General features: G+C 42.8%; 1 protein-coding gene across 2 annotated transcripts in view; it reads right to left on the minus strand.

The window, feature by feature from the left end:
- The window catches only part of Cfap206 (cilia and flagella associated protein 206), a 44766-nt gene that overhangs the window by 23047 nt on the left and 4703 nt on the right, over positions 1-17016 (minus strand). For both annotated transcript variants that reach the window (XM_087550194.1, NM_001079701.1), the window contains 7 exon segments: positions 16712-16900; positions 14957-15115; positions 13249-13457; positions 12724-12843; positions 10664-10862; positions 8252-8392; positions 6785-6978 (listed from right to left, as the gene is read on the minus strand). In XM_087550194.1, the coding sequence (XP_087406320.1) occupies positions 6785-6978; positions 8252-8392; positions 10664-10862; positions 12724-12843; positions 13249-13457; positions 14957-15115; positions 16712-16900 (1211 nt within the window).

Here is a 17016-nt window from a genome sequence, read left to right on the forward strand (position 1 = left end):
CAATGTGTGTTCTTTGCACTTCAAAGTTCTTTGAAACTAATTTTCAATTAAAAATAAGCAAGATGCATTGGTCTTTGTGTGACTTTTTCTTTTTACCTTCTAGTGCAGCTGAAGAGAACTGATGGTTTTAGTCTGTCTCTCCTACAGTTAGCACTCTGCTGAGAACCTGTCTCTACTACAGTTTTAGGGAAAAGAATAAACTGTCTCTAAAGATCATATTTGAGGAGGACATGATTAACAGAATAACTACAGGGGAAATACTTGATACAATAAATAAATTCCCCTAAAATATGTCTTTAGGTTCTTGCAATTCCAATTTAAAAACAACAACCCTTCCAGTCTCCATCTGTGCCCAGAGAAGGGGCTGTCCCATAGCTCTTGGACCCAAAACCTGCTGACAGAGAGCTGGTCTGCTAGAAGCACTCTCACTCCAAAGAGCACAGGCTCACAGGAGAGACAAACTCAAGTTAGAGACAGCAAGACCAACTAATATCAGAGATAAGCAGATGGTGAGCAGCAAGCACAAGAACCTAAGCAACAGAAACCAAGGGCACTTGGCATCATCAGAACCCAGTTCTTCTACCAAAGCAAGTCCCAGATATCACAACAAACCTGAAAAGCAAGATTTGGATTTAAAATCACATCTCATGATGATGATAGAGGACTTTAAGAAGGACATAAATAACTCCCTTAAAGAAATACAGGAGAAGAAAGGTAAACAAGTAGAAACCTTAAAGAGGAAACACAAAATTCCCTTAAAGAAGTACAAAAAAACACAACCAAACAGGTGACCGAATTGAACAAAAACATCCAGGATCTGAAAATTGGAATAGAAACAATAAAGAAATCACAAAGGGAGACAACCCTGGAGATAGAAAATCTAGGAAAGAGATCAGGGGTCACAGATAGAAAACCTAGGAAAGAGAACAGGGGTCACAGATGCAAGCATCACAAGCAGAATACACGAGATTTGAAGAGAGAATCTCAGGGGTAGAAGATTCCATAGAAAACATTGACACAATAGTCAAAGAAAATACAAAAATCTCCTAACCCAAAACATCCAGGAAATCCAGGACACAATGAGAAGACCAAACCTAAGAATAATAGGTATAAAAGAGAACAAAGATTCCCAACTTAAAGGGCCAGTAAATATCTTCAACAAAATTATAGAAGAAAACTTCCCTAACCTAAAGAAAGAGATGCCCATGAACATACAAGAAACCTACAGAACTCCAAAAAGATTGGACCGGAAAAGAAATTCCTCCCCTCACATAATAGTCAAAACACCCAATATACAAAACAAAGAAAGAATATCAAAAGCATTCAGGAAAAAAGGTAAAGAAACATATAAAGGCAGACCTATAGGAATCACAGACTTTTCACCAGAGTCTATGAAAGCCAGAAAATCCTGGGCAGATGTCATACATACCCTAAGAGAACACAAATGCCAACCCAGGCCACTATATCTAGCAAAACTCTTAATCACCATAGATGGAGAAACCAAGATATTCCATGAAAAAAAAAACCCAAACTTACACAATAGCTTTCCACAAATCCAGCTCTACAAAGGAAAATAGGTGAAAACTCCAACACCAGGAGGGAAACTACACCCTTGAAAAAGCAAGAAAGTAATCTTCTTGCAACAAACCCAAAAGATAGCCACACAAACATAATTCCACCTCTAACAACAAAAATAACAGGAAACAATCACTATTCCTTAATATCTCTTAATGTCAATGGACTCAATTCCCCAATAAAATGACATAGACTAACAGACTGGATACAGAAAGAGGACCCAGCATTTTGCTGCATACAGGAAACACAGCTCAGTAACAAAGACAGACACTACCTAAGAGTAAAAGGCTGGGAAATTTTTCCAAGCAAATAGTTTCAGGAAACAAGCTGGAGTATCCATTCTAATTTAAAATAAAATTGACTTTCTACCAAAAGTTATCAAAAAGATAAGGAAGGACACTTCATACTCATCAAAGGAAAAAATCTACCAAGATGAACTCTCAATTCTGAACATCTATGATCCAAATGCAAGGGCACCTACATACATAAAAGGAACTTTACTAAAGCTCAAAGCTTACATTGCACCACACAGAATAGTGGATTTCAGCACTCCACTCTCATCAATGGAAAGATCATGGAAACAGAAACTAAAAAGAGACACAGTGAAACTAACAAAAGTTATAAACCAAATGGGTTTAACAGACATCTGTAGAACATTTCATCCTAAAACAAAAGAATATACCTTCTTCTCAGCACCTCATGGTACCTTCTCAAAAATTAAGCATATAATCAGTCACAAAACAGGCCTCAACAGGTACAAGGAGATTGAAATAATCACATGCATTCTATCAGATCACGATGGATTAAGGCTGATCTTCAATAACAATAAAACCACCAGAAAGCCCACATACACATGAAAGCTGAACAACACTATTCAATGACAACTTGGTCAAGGAAGAAATAAAGAAATTAAAGACTTCTTAGAATTTAATGAAAATAAAGGCACAACATACACAAATTCATGGGATACAATAAAAGCAGGGCTAAGAGGAAAACTCATAGCTCTGAGTGCCTTCAAAAACATTGGAGAGAGCATACACTAGCAGCTTGACAACACACCTGAAAGCTCTAGAACAAAAAGAAGCAAATTCATCCAAGAGGAATACGCAGCAGGAAATAACCAAACTCAGAGCTGAAATCAGCCAAGTAGAAAAAGAACTATACAAAGAATCAACAAAACCAGGAGCTGGTTCTTTGAGAAAATCAACATGATAGATAAACCCTTAGCCAGCCTAACCAGAGGGCACAGGAACAGTATCCAAATTAACAAAATCAGAAATGAAAAGGGAGACATAACAACAGAAATTGAGGAAATCAAAAAATTGTCAGATCCTACTACAAAAGCCTATACTCAACAAAACTGGAAAATCTGGAGGAAATAGACAATTTTCTAGACAGACACCAGGAACCAAAGTTAAATAAGTATCAGAGGAACAATCTAAACAGTCCCAAAACCCCTAAAGAAATAGAAGCAGTCATTAAAAGTCCCCCAACCAAAACCAGCCAGGGACCAGATGGGTTTAGGGCAGAATTCTGTCAGACCTTCGTAGAAGACCTAATGCCAATACTCTTCAAACTATTCCACAAAATAGAAACAGAAGGAACACTACCTAATTTCTTCTATGAAGCCACCATTATGCTTATACCTAAAGCACACAAAGACCCTTCAAAGGAAGAGAACTTCAGACCAATTTCCCTCATGAATATCAATGCAAAATTACTCACAAATCAAATTCTCACAAATCAAATCCAAAAACACATCAAAATAGGGCCTCATGAAACTAAGAATAATTCACAGCATAGACATCATCATTCAGACAAAGCAGCAGCCCACAGAATAGGGAAATATTTTTATGAACTATGCACCCAATATGGGGCTAGTAATCCAAAGTGTATTAAAAATTCAAAACACTAGATCTCAATAAAACAAATCATCCAATTAAAAATGGGGTACTGACCTAAACATAGAATTCTCATGAGTAAACTCATACATTGAGAAACACCTAAAAATGTTGAACATCCTTACCCATCAGGGAAATTCAAATAAAAATTACTTTGAAATCTCTTCTCACACCTGTCAGTATGGCCAAGATTAATAACACAAATGACAGCTCATGCAAGTGAAGATGTGGAATAAAGGGAGCATCCATCCATTGCTGATGGGAGTACAAACATGTAAGGCCACTATGGAAATCAGTGAGGCGGTTCCTCAAGACGATGGAAATAGATCTACCTCAAGGTCCAGCTAAAGTACCCTTTATAATGGCACAAAGTCAGTGGAAGTAACCAACTAGTATCTGATTTGGGCGTATACCCAAAGGACGCTTCATCGTATCACAGAGACAGTTGCATAACCATGTTCACTGCTGCTTTGTTGATAATAGCCAGAAATTGGAAATAACTTAGATGTCCCCCAACAGAAGAATGGACAAAGAAAATGTCATGCATTTACACAATGGAATATTACTCAGTCATTAAAAAACATCCTGAAACTTGCAGGTAAATAGATGGAACTAGGAAAAAAATCATCCTGAGTGAGGTATCCCACACCTAGAAAGACAAATATGCTATGGTTCACTTATAAGCTAATAGTACCTTTTAAGTCAATGGTAGCCAAGTTACAATCTGTAGAGCCCCTGAGGTCAGGTTTGGCCACTTAGGTATAGATAAAGCTCATTAGAAAAGGGAAATGGGATAGTTATAGATGGATGGGGGATCTGGAAGAGGAGGATCAAGGGGAATGGGGAGAGGTGAGAATGAGAGGTGAATGTGAGAATATGGGAGAGACAGAGACAGCTAAAATTAAGGCCATTTGAATGTGTGTGTGTGTGTGTGTGTGTGTGTGTGTGTGTGTGTGTGTGTGTGTGTGTGCTCGAGCGCAAGTTCGCACATGTGTGCGTGCCCTCAGATAACATCTACACAGCTCATTGAACATGGAAAGCTCCAGCTGGTGCCCACACAGAACCTTCACCTCTACTGACTAGTATTTGTGGTACTGAAAAGTACTCTACACAGTACCAAAGAAACATAAACCGGTTAAAAACCCTTCAATCTACAGTGTTGACCTGCCTGCAAGATGGACTAGTGCAACAGAGGCACAAAGCTGTGGGAGCAACCAAACAATATCTGATTTGATTTAGGGCCCTCTTCATGAGGTGGAAACCAAGCCCAACACTGCTCAGGTGGCCAGGAACTTGATACTAGATAAACCAGGAGCCCAGGAGAAAAACATTACTGTCTGCTAGAGCAGTGGTTCTCAGCCTTCCTAATCCTGTGACCCTTTAAAACACTTCCCCATGTTGTGATGACCCCTAACCATAAAAGTATTTCATTGCTACTTCATAACTACGATGCTGCTGTTATGAATTATAATGTAAGTATGTGGGATACACATGATATCTGATAGATACGTCTCTCTCAAAGGAATCTTGGTCCCCAGAGAACCACAGTGCTAAAGGGACATAGCAATAAAATGACTCCTAGTGACCTTCTGTTGTACTCATAGCCCAGTGTCTTCTTCAGCCTCATCAGAGAAGCTTCCACCTGCGGTAGATGGGAACAGAGACCACAGAGGTACAATATGCAGAGTGAGAGCCCTTAGAACACTCAGTCCTCAATTGTATGTCTCCATCAAACTCCTCTCCCCAGTCCTCAGGAAACCCAATGGAAGAGAAGGCAGGAAGATTTCAAGAGCCAGAGGGGATGGAGAACCTCAAAGAAACAAGGCCTCGGAACACAACAGGTCCCTTAGGAAGGTGGGTTCACCTTAAGATCACGCACCTTCCCAGAACCCCTGCCCCCAGTGTAGTCCATGGGCAAGCATGAGGTTCAGGGGGCCCTGCCTGCCTTTACTCAGACAAGTGTAATGTACGTTCCTTCCTCCCTTCTTCCCTTCTTCCCTTCCTCCCTCCCTCCCTCCCTCCCTTCCTCCCTGCCTCCCTGCCTCCCTCCTTCTTTCCCTCCCTCCATCCTTCCTTCCTTTCTCTCTGACACTGGCCTGAACCTCATGCTTACAAGGCAGACTTTGAGGACTATCTTTTCTATTCCTTTAGGCAGCTATGAGGTTTACAGTTAGCCTGCCCTGATTTTTCCCTTTAAGCACAAATAAATGGCCCTGAGTTTCCATTTGACTTTTTTCTTTCCTTTTAAAAATGTATACACCTATTTATTGTATGTGTGCACACGTGTAGATCCCATGCACACACGGAGGTCTGAGGACAGCTTGCAGAAGTCAGTTCTCTTCTTCACTTACGTAGTTTTGAGGGATTGAACTCAGATTTTTCAGGTGTGGTGGCAGAAGCCTTAACCTGGTGAGCTATCTCACCAGCCAAGAGAGCTTGATTTGTTTGGTTTTGCCTGCATGTATGTATGTGCACGTATACCTGGTGCCCACAGAAGCCAGAAGAGGGTACTAAGTCCCCTGGAACTGGGTGCTGGGAACCAAAGCCAAGCCCTCTGAAAGAGCAGAGAGTGCACTTAACCACGAAGCCATCTTCTCAGCTCCCTTCATCCATATGTATATCTTTATGTCTATGTATATTGTGTTTGGGCTTGGGTTTTTTTTTCTTGTTTGTTGAAGTTGGTGCCATAGCCTGATTAGTCTAGAACTCGATAGGTAAATTAGGGTGGCTTCGAACTCACAGAAATCCTCCTTGATCTGCCTCCTGAGTGCCAGGATTAAAGGGATGTGCCATCATGTTTAGCTTCAATCCTTTTATTAATGAAGCCAAGAGCCTCACAAGGAGACCTTGATTCCTGCGTATCTTATGATGTCTTTGCTGGGGCTCCCCAAGATTTCTCGTGACACTTTTTCCTTTCAATCCTTTACTTGGCAGAGAAAATGATCTCCTTCTTGCACCCTTAAAAGGTACCAAGCGGGTGAGAACAAGTAGACCAGAGTTCAAACTCCCAGCCCCTAATAAAAGCTAGGCATGGCCATACATGCCAGAATCCCAACACTTGCTGGGGACAGAGAATGGCGGAGCTTAGTGGCCAGGAAGCCTCAAGGAGACAGTGACCTTCTGGCTCAAAGAGCCACAGTCTCAAACTGTCAGGTCAAAAGTGAGGGGGAAGACTGGATAGCCTACTCTTGCTTCTGCACTCACTGAACTTCACTGTCAGGGAAAAACTACACAGTGAGCAATACCGAGATGCCACTTTAATTACAGGAATTACAAACCCAGGTGTTTTCAAGGGTTCCCATGTTTACCTGAGAATACGGTATGAGAGTTTCAAACTGCTGATGAAGCTCTAGTAGCTGAATTAACTCTGCATTCTTCTTGGCTTTCTCTTTGATCAAATTAATGTAATGGTCTGGATTTTCTGCAAATGAATATGCGGCATCTCTGCTGTTGAAAGTATAATATTTTTCTTTATATTTCAAAATACCAATCGTTGGATTTCCTGTGAAAATTAAGAACGATAATTTAATTAGTCATGAACCAAGCAATGTTGTGTTTGTGATAAGCCATAGGACCAACATGTCCATGGACATATGTGCACATACATACATACATATAGACATATGGCTAACAGTACGACCCAGAGCCTTTCACATACTAACTCTGTACATGTACCATGTGCTAACCCGCTACATTCCTGTGTCATACTAATACAGCTGGTGGAAGCTACCTTTCTTACAGCCTGGTGATGACACTGTCCAAGGGTGGCTTGGCCCTCTTACATTACTTATCCCTCAATAAAAGGCCTCCAAGACATGTCTAGAGGTCAACCTGGTGGTGGCAATTTTTGAATGGAGGTTTCCTCTTCCCATGGATGTCTTGCTGACAGCTAGGACTAACTATGACTTAGCCCCCATGGGTTTGCCATTCCCACTGCACACAGAACTTTTGAATAATAATCTATTGCCTCCCAATATCTAATTTACTTTTCATTTTATAAATTTAATGTTGTTATGTATAATGTAGATGCCACAGAGAAATGTTACTTAATAAGATATTTCCTTAGAACTTAACAGAGAAGTCCTAGCCTGTGTTAGTGAAGGGTAGCTGCGGAGTGATCACGAACGCTTTTTAAGTGAACACATTAGTTAAATAAGTCTTTTTTGGTAACTCTCTCAAAGGCTCTGTCTTTAGCACGGCTACACCATGCTTCTGGGCTCCCTCCGTACAGGAGAATCATCCCCGTCTCAAGGCATTATAGAGTCCATGTTGTATAATGATGGCTGAGTGTCCCTATTGTGAAATGTGAAATGCTCCAAAATCAGAAGCAGTTTGGGTTCCTTCACGACCCCACAAACAGAAGTTTCATGTGATAAGTCACAGTAGAAATGTGGTGCGCTAAACATAGTGTACTCTTAGTATGCTAAACAGAAAACGTCTATGAAACATCAACAGATTTCTGTTTAAACTTGGGTCGTATCCCTTAATAATCCCATTCTCTCCCAAACCCACAATTAGAAACATTTCTGGCCTGAAACATTTTAGATCAGGGACGGGCAACCTGTTACACCTCCCGGCCCTCATTCCTTACAGTCTCTTGTTCAGGCTATCATACTGTCCTTGAAGCACCTTCAGGTGAGGACGGCGCCAGGTCATCTCGGCATCTCCTCCCTGGTTCACCGTCCGAGTCCACACAATGTTCGAGGCTGACACAGTGCGTATAAGCAGGCACTCGTACAGAACAGGCAGGGAGCGCAGACTCTTTAACAACATACCTGGGAGGAGAAGGCCATCAGTTACAGCAAACGTGTAACCGCAAAATCCACGGTACTGAATTAACAGTTTGTTAAAATTGGCTGTTGTCTCCGGAAAAAGCCACTCCAGTACTCTGAAATCTGCCAACTGCACTTTTTCTTCTGAAATGAAAGAACAGGAAATGGTTTTCATCCATTGAGAAGGTGCAATTTCTGAAATAAGTCAGCAGCACGTCATTCTAAACATTAACTTCTTTCAAATTGGCAAAGTCTCCCCTGGTGTACACAAAACCACTCATTGGGGGTGATACTCATGTAAAGGAGGGTGAAGGCCTCAGTGACTACCCAAGCCAGCAACTTGCTGAAGCAAAGGTAGAAACAGAACTTTGCTCCGGACTGAACCCTGAGAGACCTTTCAGAAAAGCCTGTTCTGCAGGTTAGGGAAAGGCAGACCAGAACACTTCTGTCAGGGTACGTAATGGTCCTGCTGCCACACAGTAAATGACCCAAGGAGATGAGCAGAAAGACCTGTTCTGTGACCAAGAGTATCTCCTTCATTTAGGATGGCCCAAGTCTTGATACAACGCTACATGGAGAACACTTTGAAGACAGCACTACATAACTAGACTGTATCTCAAAGCTGTAAAGACTTCCAAATAGGAAGATGTCTTTTACTAGCTTAATTTTGATTAAAACGTATAAATTTTTCTTTAGGCTTCTTTCTTAAATAGCTGTGCTTATGTTATGTGTGTGTGTGAATAGCTACATATGTGTGTGTGTGCACTGCATGCGTGTCTGGTGCTCCAGAGCCAGAGGAAGGTGTCGGATTCCCCTGGTGCTGCAGCTGCAGCCTGTGACACTGGGGTCCTCTTAGGAAGCAGGAAATGCTCTTAACCGTGGAGCATCTTTCCAGCCGTTCCTTGGACCTTTAAGGACACTTTCTCATACCAGTTGCTTTACGTACATTGACAACTAAAAGGAATAAATTAGATACGAATCATACATTCATAAAAATTGTTTCCCAACATTCTTAACTTTTATAATCACACACACACACACACACACACACACACACACACACACATTTTTAATATTCCTGGTGCTAGACCCAAACTTCCAACAGCCTGAATAAGCAGGTGTAAATTCTTTCAAAAGAATATGGCTCTCCGAGTTCGAGAGAGAATAAGCTGATGAAATATTCTAATGAAGAGAAAGTTCTGACTCTGGTAGGAAAGACGGCTCTAAATCTAAGAAGTTGAGGCTGGGCTGAACAGTCACTAATGAACTTACTCCAACTTTTCAATTTCCTGTCATATCTGCTAGGACATGACTCACTGTTTTGATGAAGTTAAATAAGTGGTAAAAACTTACACTGAGTGGATATGGGGTATCCTAGTTAGCTTTCAGTTTTTATAGATTCTAATAATTTAAGAAACAAATTCACTGTTACATTTTTATTTTCTAGTTTTTTTGGTTTTGGGAGGGTTTTGTTTGTTTGTTGGGTTTTGTTGGTTCGTTTTTTTACCAAAATAGAATCTGAAAAAGAAATTAGTAAACTTCTAACTTCATTTTTCTGGAAGAAGTTTGAGTGTTAAGTTTTAAGCTCTGCGTTAATATTTCTTGCGAAGTTTAGGTTGTCTGTAATTAATATACAAAAAGTAAAAAGCTGATAAAATGATTAAAAGTTGACTGATTATGTCAACCTTTCTGTAAGAATCAATACGTCAGCAGGCGGTGGTGGCACAGTCCAGCACTCTCAGGAGGCGGCAGCAGGCAGATCTCTGTGAGCTTGAGGCCAGGCTGGTCTACAGAGTGAGTTTCAGGACAGCCAACTCTACCCACAGAAACCTTGTCTCAAGGCGGGTGGGTTATCGATGTATCTTTAAGGGGCTTAAGATTAGCTAAATTAGTTCACAAATTTCAACTTGACACTAAGAAGATGTGTTGCAAGTATCATTCTTTAAAATGGAGCTTTATCTGCAACGAAAGGAGCAAGACTGTTTCTCAGTACATCAATTACAAAACCAGCCCCCCTGCGACATAAATACACAGACACACAAGATGGGGACGTAAAGGACCTCAATAAGAATTAATTTCTGGAAAGTAAGAAACTCAGTTTCCACTATCTATATTTTTCACGCTCCACCACCCTTTTTTTAAACAGGGACTTCTATAGCTCAGGCTGGCCTTGAACTTACTGTGTAGCCTAGGCTGGCCTTCCTGCCTCCACCATCTACACCCTGGAAACTCAAGGTGTGCGTTACAATGTCTTCCATTTTCCCCCATACTTTCTAGAATGAATATGAGTCTTTCACAATTAAGATGTTTAGTATTTTATCAGAAAGCTAGAACGTGACTATTTGAAACTAACAAGAGTGACTTTAAGGGAATGGGAACTTAAAAGTGAAGGAGGCAATGGCTAGGGTGCCTTACCTAAGTGCTCCTCTATCCGAGTCATATCGGTTTTCACGATGACGCCATCGAGAAGGCCTTGCATCACTTTCTCGGGAAAGAGGAGGTCATGGGTGCCCAGGAAGAGCTCCAGGTTGGTGGTCAGGTTGCTGAGGACGCTGATAAGAACCGTCTCATCCTGGAAGCTCGTCCACAGGCTGGCCAGCGCAATGAAGATGGGCTAGCAGGAGAGCACACAGACAAAGTGACTGTGTGACAGAGCCATCGCTGGGCCCTTAAAAGCCACTCGCTCCTCTACACATCCAGGCCTTGTCAAACTAGCAAAGACTCGCAAGTCAGAAGAAGGAAAACCAGTGTTTTCTTTCCAAGTATTTCATTTGGCATAACTGTTATTAAGTTAATTTACTCAAGAAGTAGCCAAACACATTTGATCTCCTAAGAAATAGTATTTATTACTTTACCTCAAAAGGTCAAGAAAGAAAATACACTTGGAAATTTTTGTTCAAAAACTAAAAAACTCACTGTAGTAGATTTCCCTGGCCCTATCATGGATCGAAAGAACCTGGAAAGCACACAGCACATTTTCTGGTATGTCAAGGGAGCCGAAGCTAAATCTTTAGGTCAGTGACATAAATATCTTACTCATAATAGAAATTAACATTTGTAGACTAAACAGAAAATCAACCAGGCCTCACATAAAAGGGTCTTACTTTATAAAACAAACATTGAGAACACCCGCAGAAAGTTACCATGGTTTCAAGTGCTCTACATACATGCAAAATGCATGTGCATTTTACAACTACCTTGTTCAGATTAGGGTTGCAACGTTTTTCTATAAAACAGTACTGTTGATCAGAAAGTCACTGCGTGGTAAATAGAGGGTTTCTTCCTACACTGTATCACACCCGTGCTAGACTCCATTTCGGACAGTACTGTGAACATATTCTCTTCCTCTCTTTCTCCATCCCCATCTGTCTCCCTGCCTGCTGCCTCTCTCCTCCCTGCGCCATCTCTCTCTCCCCCAACCCATGGTGTGTGAGATCGTATTCACTCTTTAGCCTATTTCTTAAGTCAGAATCTCTCACTGAACCCAGAGCTCACTGATTGGCCAATATAAGAGCCGGAAATCCTTCTGGCTCTGTCTACACAGCACGGCATCTGGTTTTGATATGGTTGCTGGGAACCTAAACTCAGGTGCTTGTGTGACTGTGTGGAAGGCCATTACCATCTTCTTCAGTTCTGTAAGCACACTTTCAACACTATAATGGACTGCTTCTGTGGCCACAGGTACTATGGTCCTCGTCACTAGAGATTATGATTTCCTTCATCAGACTAACAAGCAGGCTGTTACTGAGACTTGATCATGAAGAGCAGGGCCAGCTTGTATACAAGGAATGGTGGGTGTTACATAATACCATTCTAGTGGATACAGTTATAAGGAATTCCATTCACTTTATAGGACTCAAAAGGAGGTCCAGCCTTAAGAAACTGCACCGGACCTGGTGGCACATGCCTGCATTCCAGCACCCAGGATGTGGGCACACGAAGATCCACATTGCAGGACAGCTTGGGGTAGCTACAGTACCCAGCTATAAAGTGAGGTACTGGCTCAAAACAACAGAGCAAACCAACCGCATGCCAGGGAGTTGGCTCAGCAGTGAGCATTGGTCCAGCTGGGGCACAGCTGGGTTTGATCCCAGATGAGAAACGCTTTGGATTATTAGTGCGTAAAAATTCTCACAAGCCTGACAGCCCGGGCTTGATCCCAGGATCCCACTAACAAAGTACAGAACCAAGTCCTGAATGTTGCTCTCTGGCCTCCACATGAGCCGTGTGGCATGCCCCTTCACCACAATAAAATAAAACGCATCTTAAAGAGTCCAAGTCACTGGGTGGGGCACACCTCCCTCCGGCCCTCCTTTCCTCGTCCCTCCCTCCCAGCACTTGGGAACAGAGGTAAGGGGATCTTTGTGATCTGAAGCCAACCTGGTCTTTCAGAGCAAGCTCCAGCCAGTTAGGGCGACACGCTGAGAGCCTGGGCCACAAACACCAGGTAGAAGGGGATGCCGTTGGGTACTCACGAAGACTTGTGACGTTGGGACCGCCGTCTTGGATTTTACTGTCATTTTCAGCTGCTCCAGCTGAGCTGCCAATTGTTTTGTCATCAGCTCCACTTCCTCAGCACAGGTGATTATATCTGACTGTGACGACAGCACGACTTGCATTCACATTTTATAGTTTTACCATTGATACCATGCGTTAAACCCTGCCTGCTCCCAGCTTCCAAGTGACAATGACCCTGTCTGTGCCAGCTCCCTGCCAACAGTGCAAAGCACACGCTCTCAAGTAACAAGTGTTACAAATGCACACACACATCACGGCTTGTAGCATGTTACCAATCATACCAACAAGTATTAAAGAGAATCGACAACCGTAAATTGGCTTCTCCCAGCACCGTTCCACTGAGATCAAACCTAACTTTGCTGTTTCTGTTTTTAAGCCCTGGTCACGCCAAGGCAATGCGGACTTCCTCCTCTGTGAGTCACTTTGTTCTCAGGGGCGACTGCATGATACAGAAAATGCCAGATTTTGCCACATTAGCTCACCAGGACAGTCTGCAGGAAGATCTCGTACTGTCGAACATTATACAGCGCTTCCTTTAACATGTACGGCTGAAGTTCTTTGGCCATGAGCGGGTTGTTTGTTACCTTCTCAATAATGGCCGTGTAGCGAAATGCCTGTTCTTGGGCAATCTGAAGCTGGGAGTCGATATGGTGTGTGGTGGCTGGGATTGCTTCGAGGAGAATGGCTGGCACTGTGTGTCAGGGGACGAGAGCAGGGGCAGGAGAGAGAGGAAAAGAGCCCAGAAAATAGTTGTATTTTTAAACATTAAACTGAGTCAGATTTTTCCTAGCAGATTAATAATAATAAAGGCATCTCTTTCACAGTCGCACCCCATGCAGAAAAGAACCTTTCCAGACCAAAAAAAAAAAAAAAAAACAAAAAAAAAACAAAAAAAACCACTGTCACAATAAGAAAGGTGGAATCAGATCCACTTTTCTCACTAATTTTAGAAAATGTAGGTAGACGGTGGTGCCATGTCCTGTGTTTGCCGTGCGCCTTTAGAAGAACCACTGAGTTCCTGTCATAAAAGCAGATTTAAAACATATGTGTGAACTTTATCTGGACCCGAAAAATAAACAGAGCAGTCTAGCAGGGGAAGGCTCTCTCTGTCTGGTGGGAAATTGATTTTTGTAATTTTTACAGATATCTACATATAGTGCTTTATCTACCTAGAGATCTGTGCAGCATTGTGTGCAATACCCACAGCGGCCAGAAGAGGGTGCTGGATCCCATGTTCCAATGCCATGGAACCATTATGAGTCACCATGCGGGTGTTGGGAATGAAACCACTCTCCTCTCTAAGAGCAAATACTGAGCCAGCTCTCCAACACTGGAATTTGAATTTTTATAACAACTTTTAAGAATAAAAACAAACAAAACCTTTGTAGGGTTGGAACTCTGTGGTTTCCCAGTCCCCAAAAGTTAGGAAGGCAGGAGAGAAGACAGGCAGGTGTCTGTCTGGAATACCCTGCAGCTAGTGTTCATCTAGTGATCTAGGTAAAAGGCAGTAACACCTTCTCAGCAGGCCTGCAGAAGGATAAAATTCACATGGAATTATTTCTTCATTAGGTTCTTTATTCAATACTTTGTAAGTATTTTCAAATTTACAAGTAACAGATGTACTGTGGCTGTGGTGGGGCACACCTTTCATTCCAGCATTTGGGGGCCCGGGCAGGTGGATCTCTGTGAATCTGAGGCAAGCCTGGTCTACAGAGCTAGTTCCAGGCCATTCAAGGTTACACAGCGAGATCCTGCCTGAAAACTAAAAAGAAGTAAATAACAGAGCATTGTGAATGCACCAACATGGGAGTGTTTCTGATTTTGCAAATGTTGGCACGTCTTCTCTTTGGTCTTTTCATCCCACTAAATAGACCAGCACCATTTTCTTCCCAAGGTGAGTTTTACTTTTAAAGTGGTTTTCTTCCCCTTGGCTAGCACGGAGTAAACACTGCTCCCTCATTCAAGGGCTGACTGGGTTCCTAACACTAGCTCCATGGTACAGAAAATGTGAAGCCAATTGCCTCAGCAAGGAGAGAGCTCGCGTGCAGAATGAAGAGCAGTTGTTTCTAACAAACAGAACTGCCTATCCTAAGTTGGACAGTGTTGGTGGCGTGGTGTGGGGCCTGCTCCACTGTGAAGTTAAGCCTTAGACATGCAGAACCTTGAGGAGCAGCTTAAAGATTGACTCACAGTCATCAATGCCTTCTCCTCCTTTCCCACAGTCTCTGTTAAATAGCCGAATTCCAGTCACGATCATGGTGAGCTCTTTCAACTGGCGTTCTTTGTCCTTCTTACTAAGAGTCAGAAATGTGCAGAGCTCGGCCTGAGGGAAAACACTCTGAAGGGCAGCTGGAACAGGTGAACAGGAGAAACACATGGGCAGAAACACTCTGGTGGGACAAAGCTGACAGACCTTAGATTCAAAGCTTCTGTCTGTCTATAGAAAGTCGAGAATGTGTCTGTCTGCACCTACACAATTTTTTATACGTATGATACCTGCTGCATCACGCATAGCAAAGGTTACCATGCCTGGTCTGGGCTACTGAAAATAATACTATTATCCCATGTCTCTGTCCATATTAACTGGTAAAAATAATCTTTCTATATAAGGCTTTGAGAAGAAACATCTATACTTTAAAACAATAAAGGAACAATACAATAGGAAGGCTGGATACCTTGCTTAGTCCCCCACTATATATTGGTTTTGTTTCATGAGGGAGGGGGCCCCGTGTAACAGACTGGCCTCAAATTCAATACATAGCTGAGGATGGCCTTGAACCTGATTTATTTATGTTGTGTGTTTGTGAGTGTATACCACATCGGTTCCAGTCTTCTGGGGGCCAGAATTGGTGTTGGAGCCTCTGAAGCTGGTGCAGTTTATAAGCTACCTGACATGGGTGCTAGGAATTGAACTCGGGTCCTCCAGAAGAGTAGCAAATATTCTTAAATACTGAACTATCTCTCCAGCCTGTGAGGGTTTATGTTTAAGTTGCTTTTTAAAAATTACCACCATCATCGTCACCATCAGCAGCACCACCATCACCAACACCACCACCACCACCATCACCACCACCACCACCACCACCACCACCACCACCACCACCACCTCCACCACCATCACCACCACCACCACCACCACCACCTCCACCACCATCACCACCACCACCACCACCACCTCCACCACCACCACCACCACCACCACCACTACCACCACCACCACCACCATCACCACCACCTCCACCACCATCATTTAGCACAGAAAATAATGGGTTTCATCATGACATTTTGAGATTGTACTTCAATACATATTTATCACTCTGATTACCTTCCCCTGCCCCTCCTCTCCATTCCTGCCCCAGGCCAGGGTTCCCCTCCCCCCTCACAGTCCCCCTTCTACTTCCCAGTCCTTCGTACATACTCAAAATAGTTCTAGGAACCTGGGTGAGTTTGAACTACTTGTGTGTGATGATTTTCTTTCAACCTTTGACAATTTTATAAAATGCAATGGCGGGGACTAAGGCAATGGCTCTGTGGGTAAGGGTCTTGCTTACCACGCAAGAAAGATGGCCAGAGTTTGTATTCCCAGGACCCATATAAACCAATACTGAGCCAGTGTGGTGCCTTCCTACGAAATCTCAGCATTATAGAGGGAAGACTGGAGATCCTGGGGCAAGCTGTCCAGCTAGACTGGCCAGAACTGGAATGGAGAGTTCTGGGTTCAGTGAGGGACCCTGGCTTGGTAAATAAAGTGGACACATGGAGGGAGATAGCTCAGTGTCAACCTCTGGCCTCCACACACGCACACACGCATGCGTGTGCGCACGCGCAATACACATACACACACACACACACACAAACGTATGAACACACATGCACAAACTATACACATGAATACAATGGGCACATAGGTTTGCTTATGGGGTGAAAATCACTTCTGTGTTTTACCTGTTGCCTCTCTGACAATCTTGATGTCTGTGGGGGATCCAAGCCCAGACCGCAGTAACACGTAGCTGACGATCTTTCTGTAGAGATTTTCCAGCTCTTCTTTAGCGCATGCTCTGGTGTCCGTGATTTCTCTGCTAACAATGCCTAACCTGGACTCTAGGACCCGGTGATGTTCTTCGAGAAAGTCCTCTAAAATGAGCAAAGAGCAGTATTTCGCATCTTAATACTTAGGATTCCCTCGGATACCGGCTGAAGAAGAGCCGGTTTGTGTACGATGACTTTATGAAAACGAAACTTGCTGCCGG

This window comes from Rattus norvegicus, chromosome 5 (genome assembly GCF_021556685.1).
Source record: "Rattus norvegicus strain SHRSP/BbbUtx chromosome 5, alternate assembly SHRSP_T2T, whole genome shotgun sequence".
In the NCBI taxonomy this organism is placed as follows: Eukaryota; Metazoa; Chordata; class Mammalia; order Rodentia; family Muridae; genus Rattus; species Rattus norvegicus.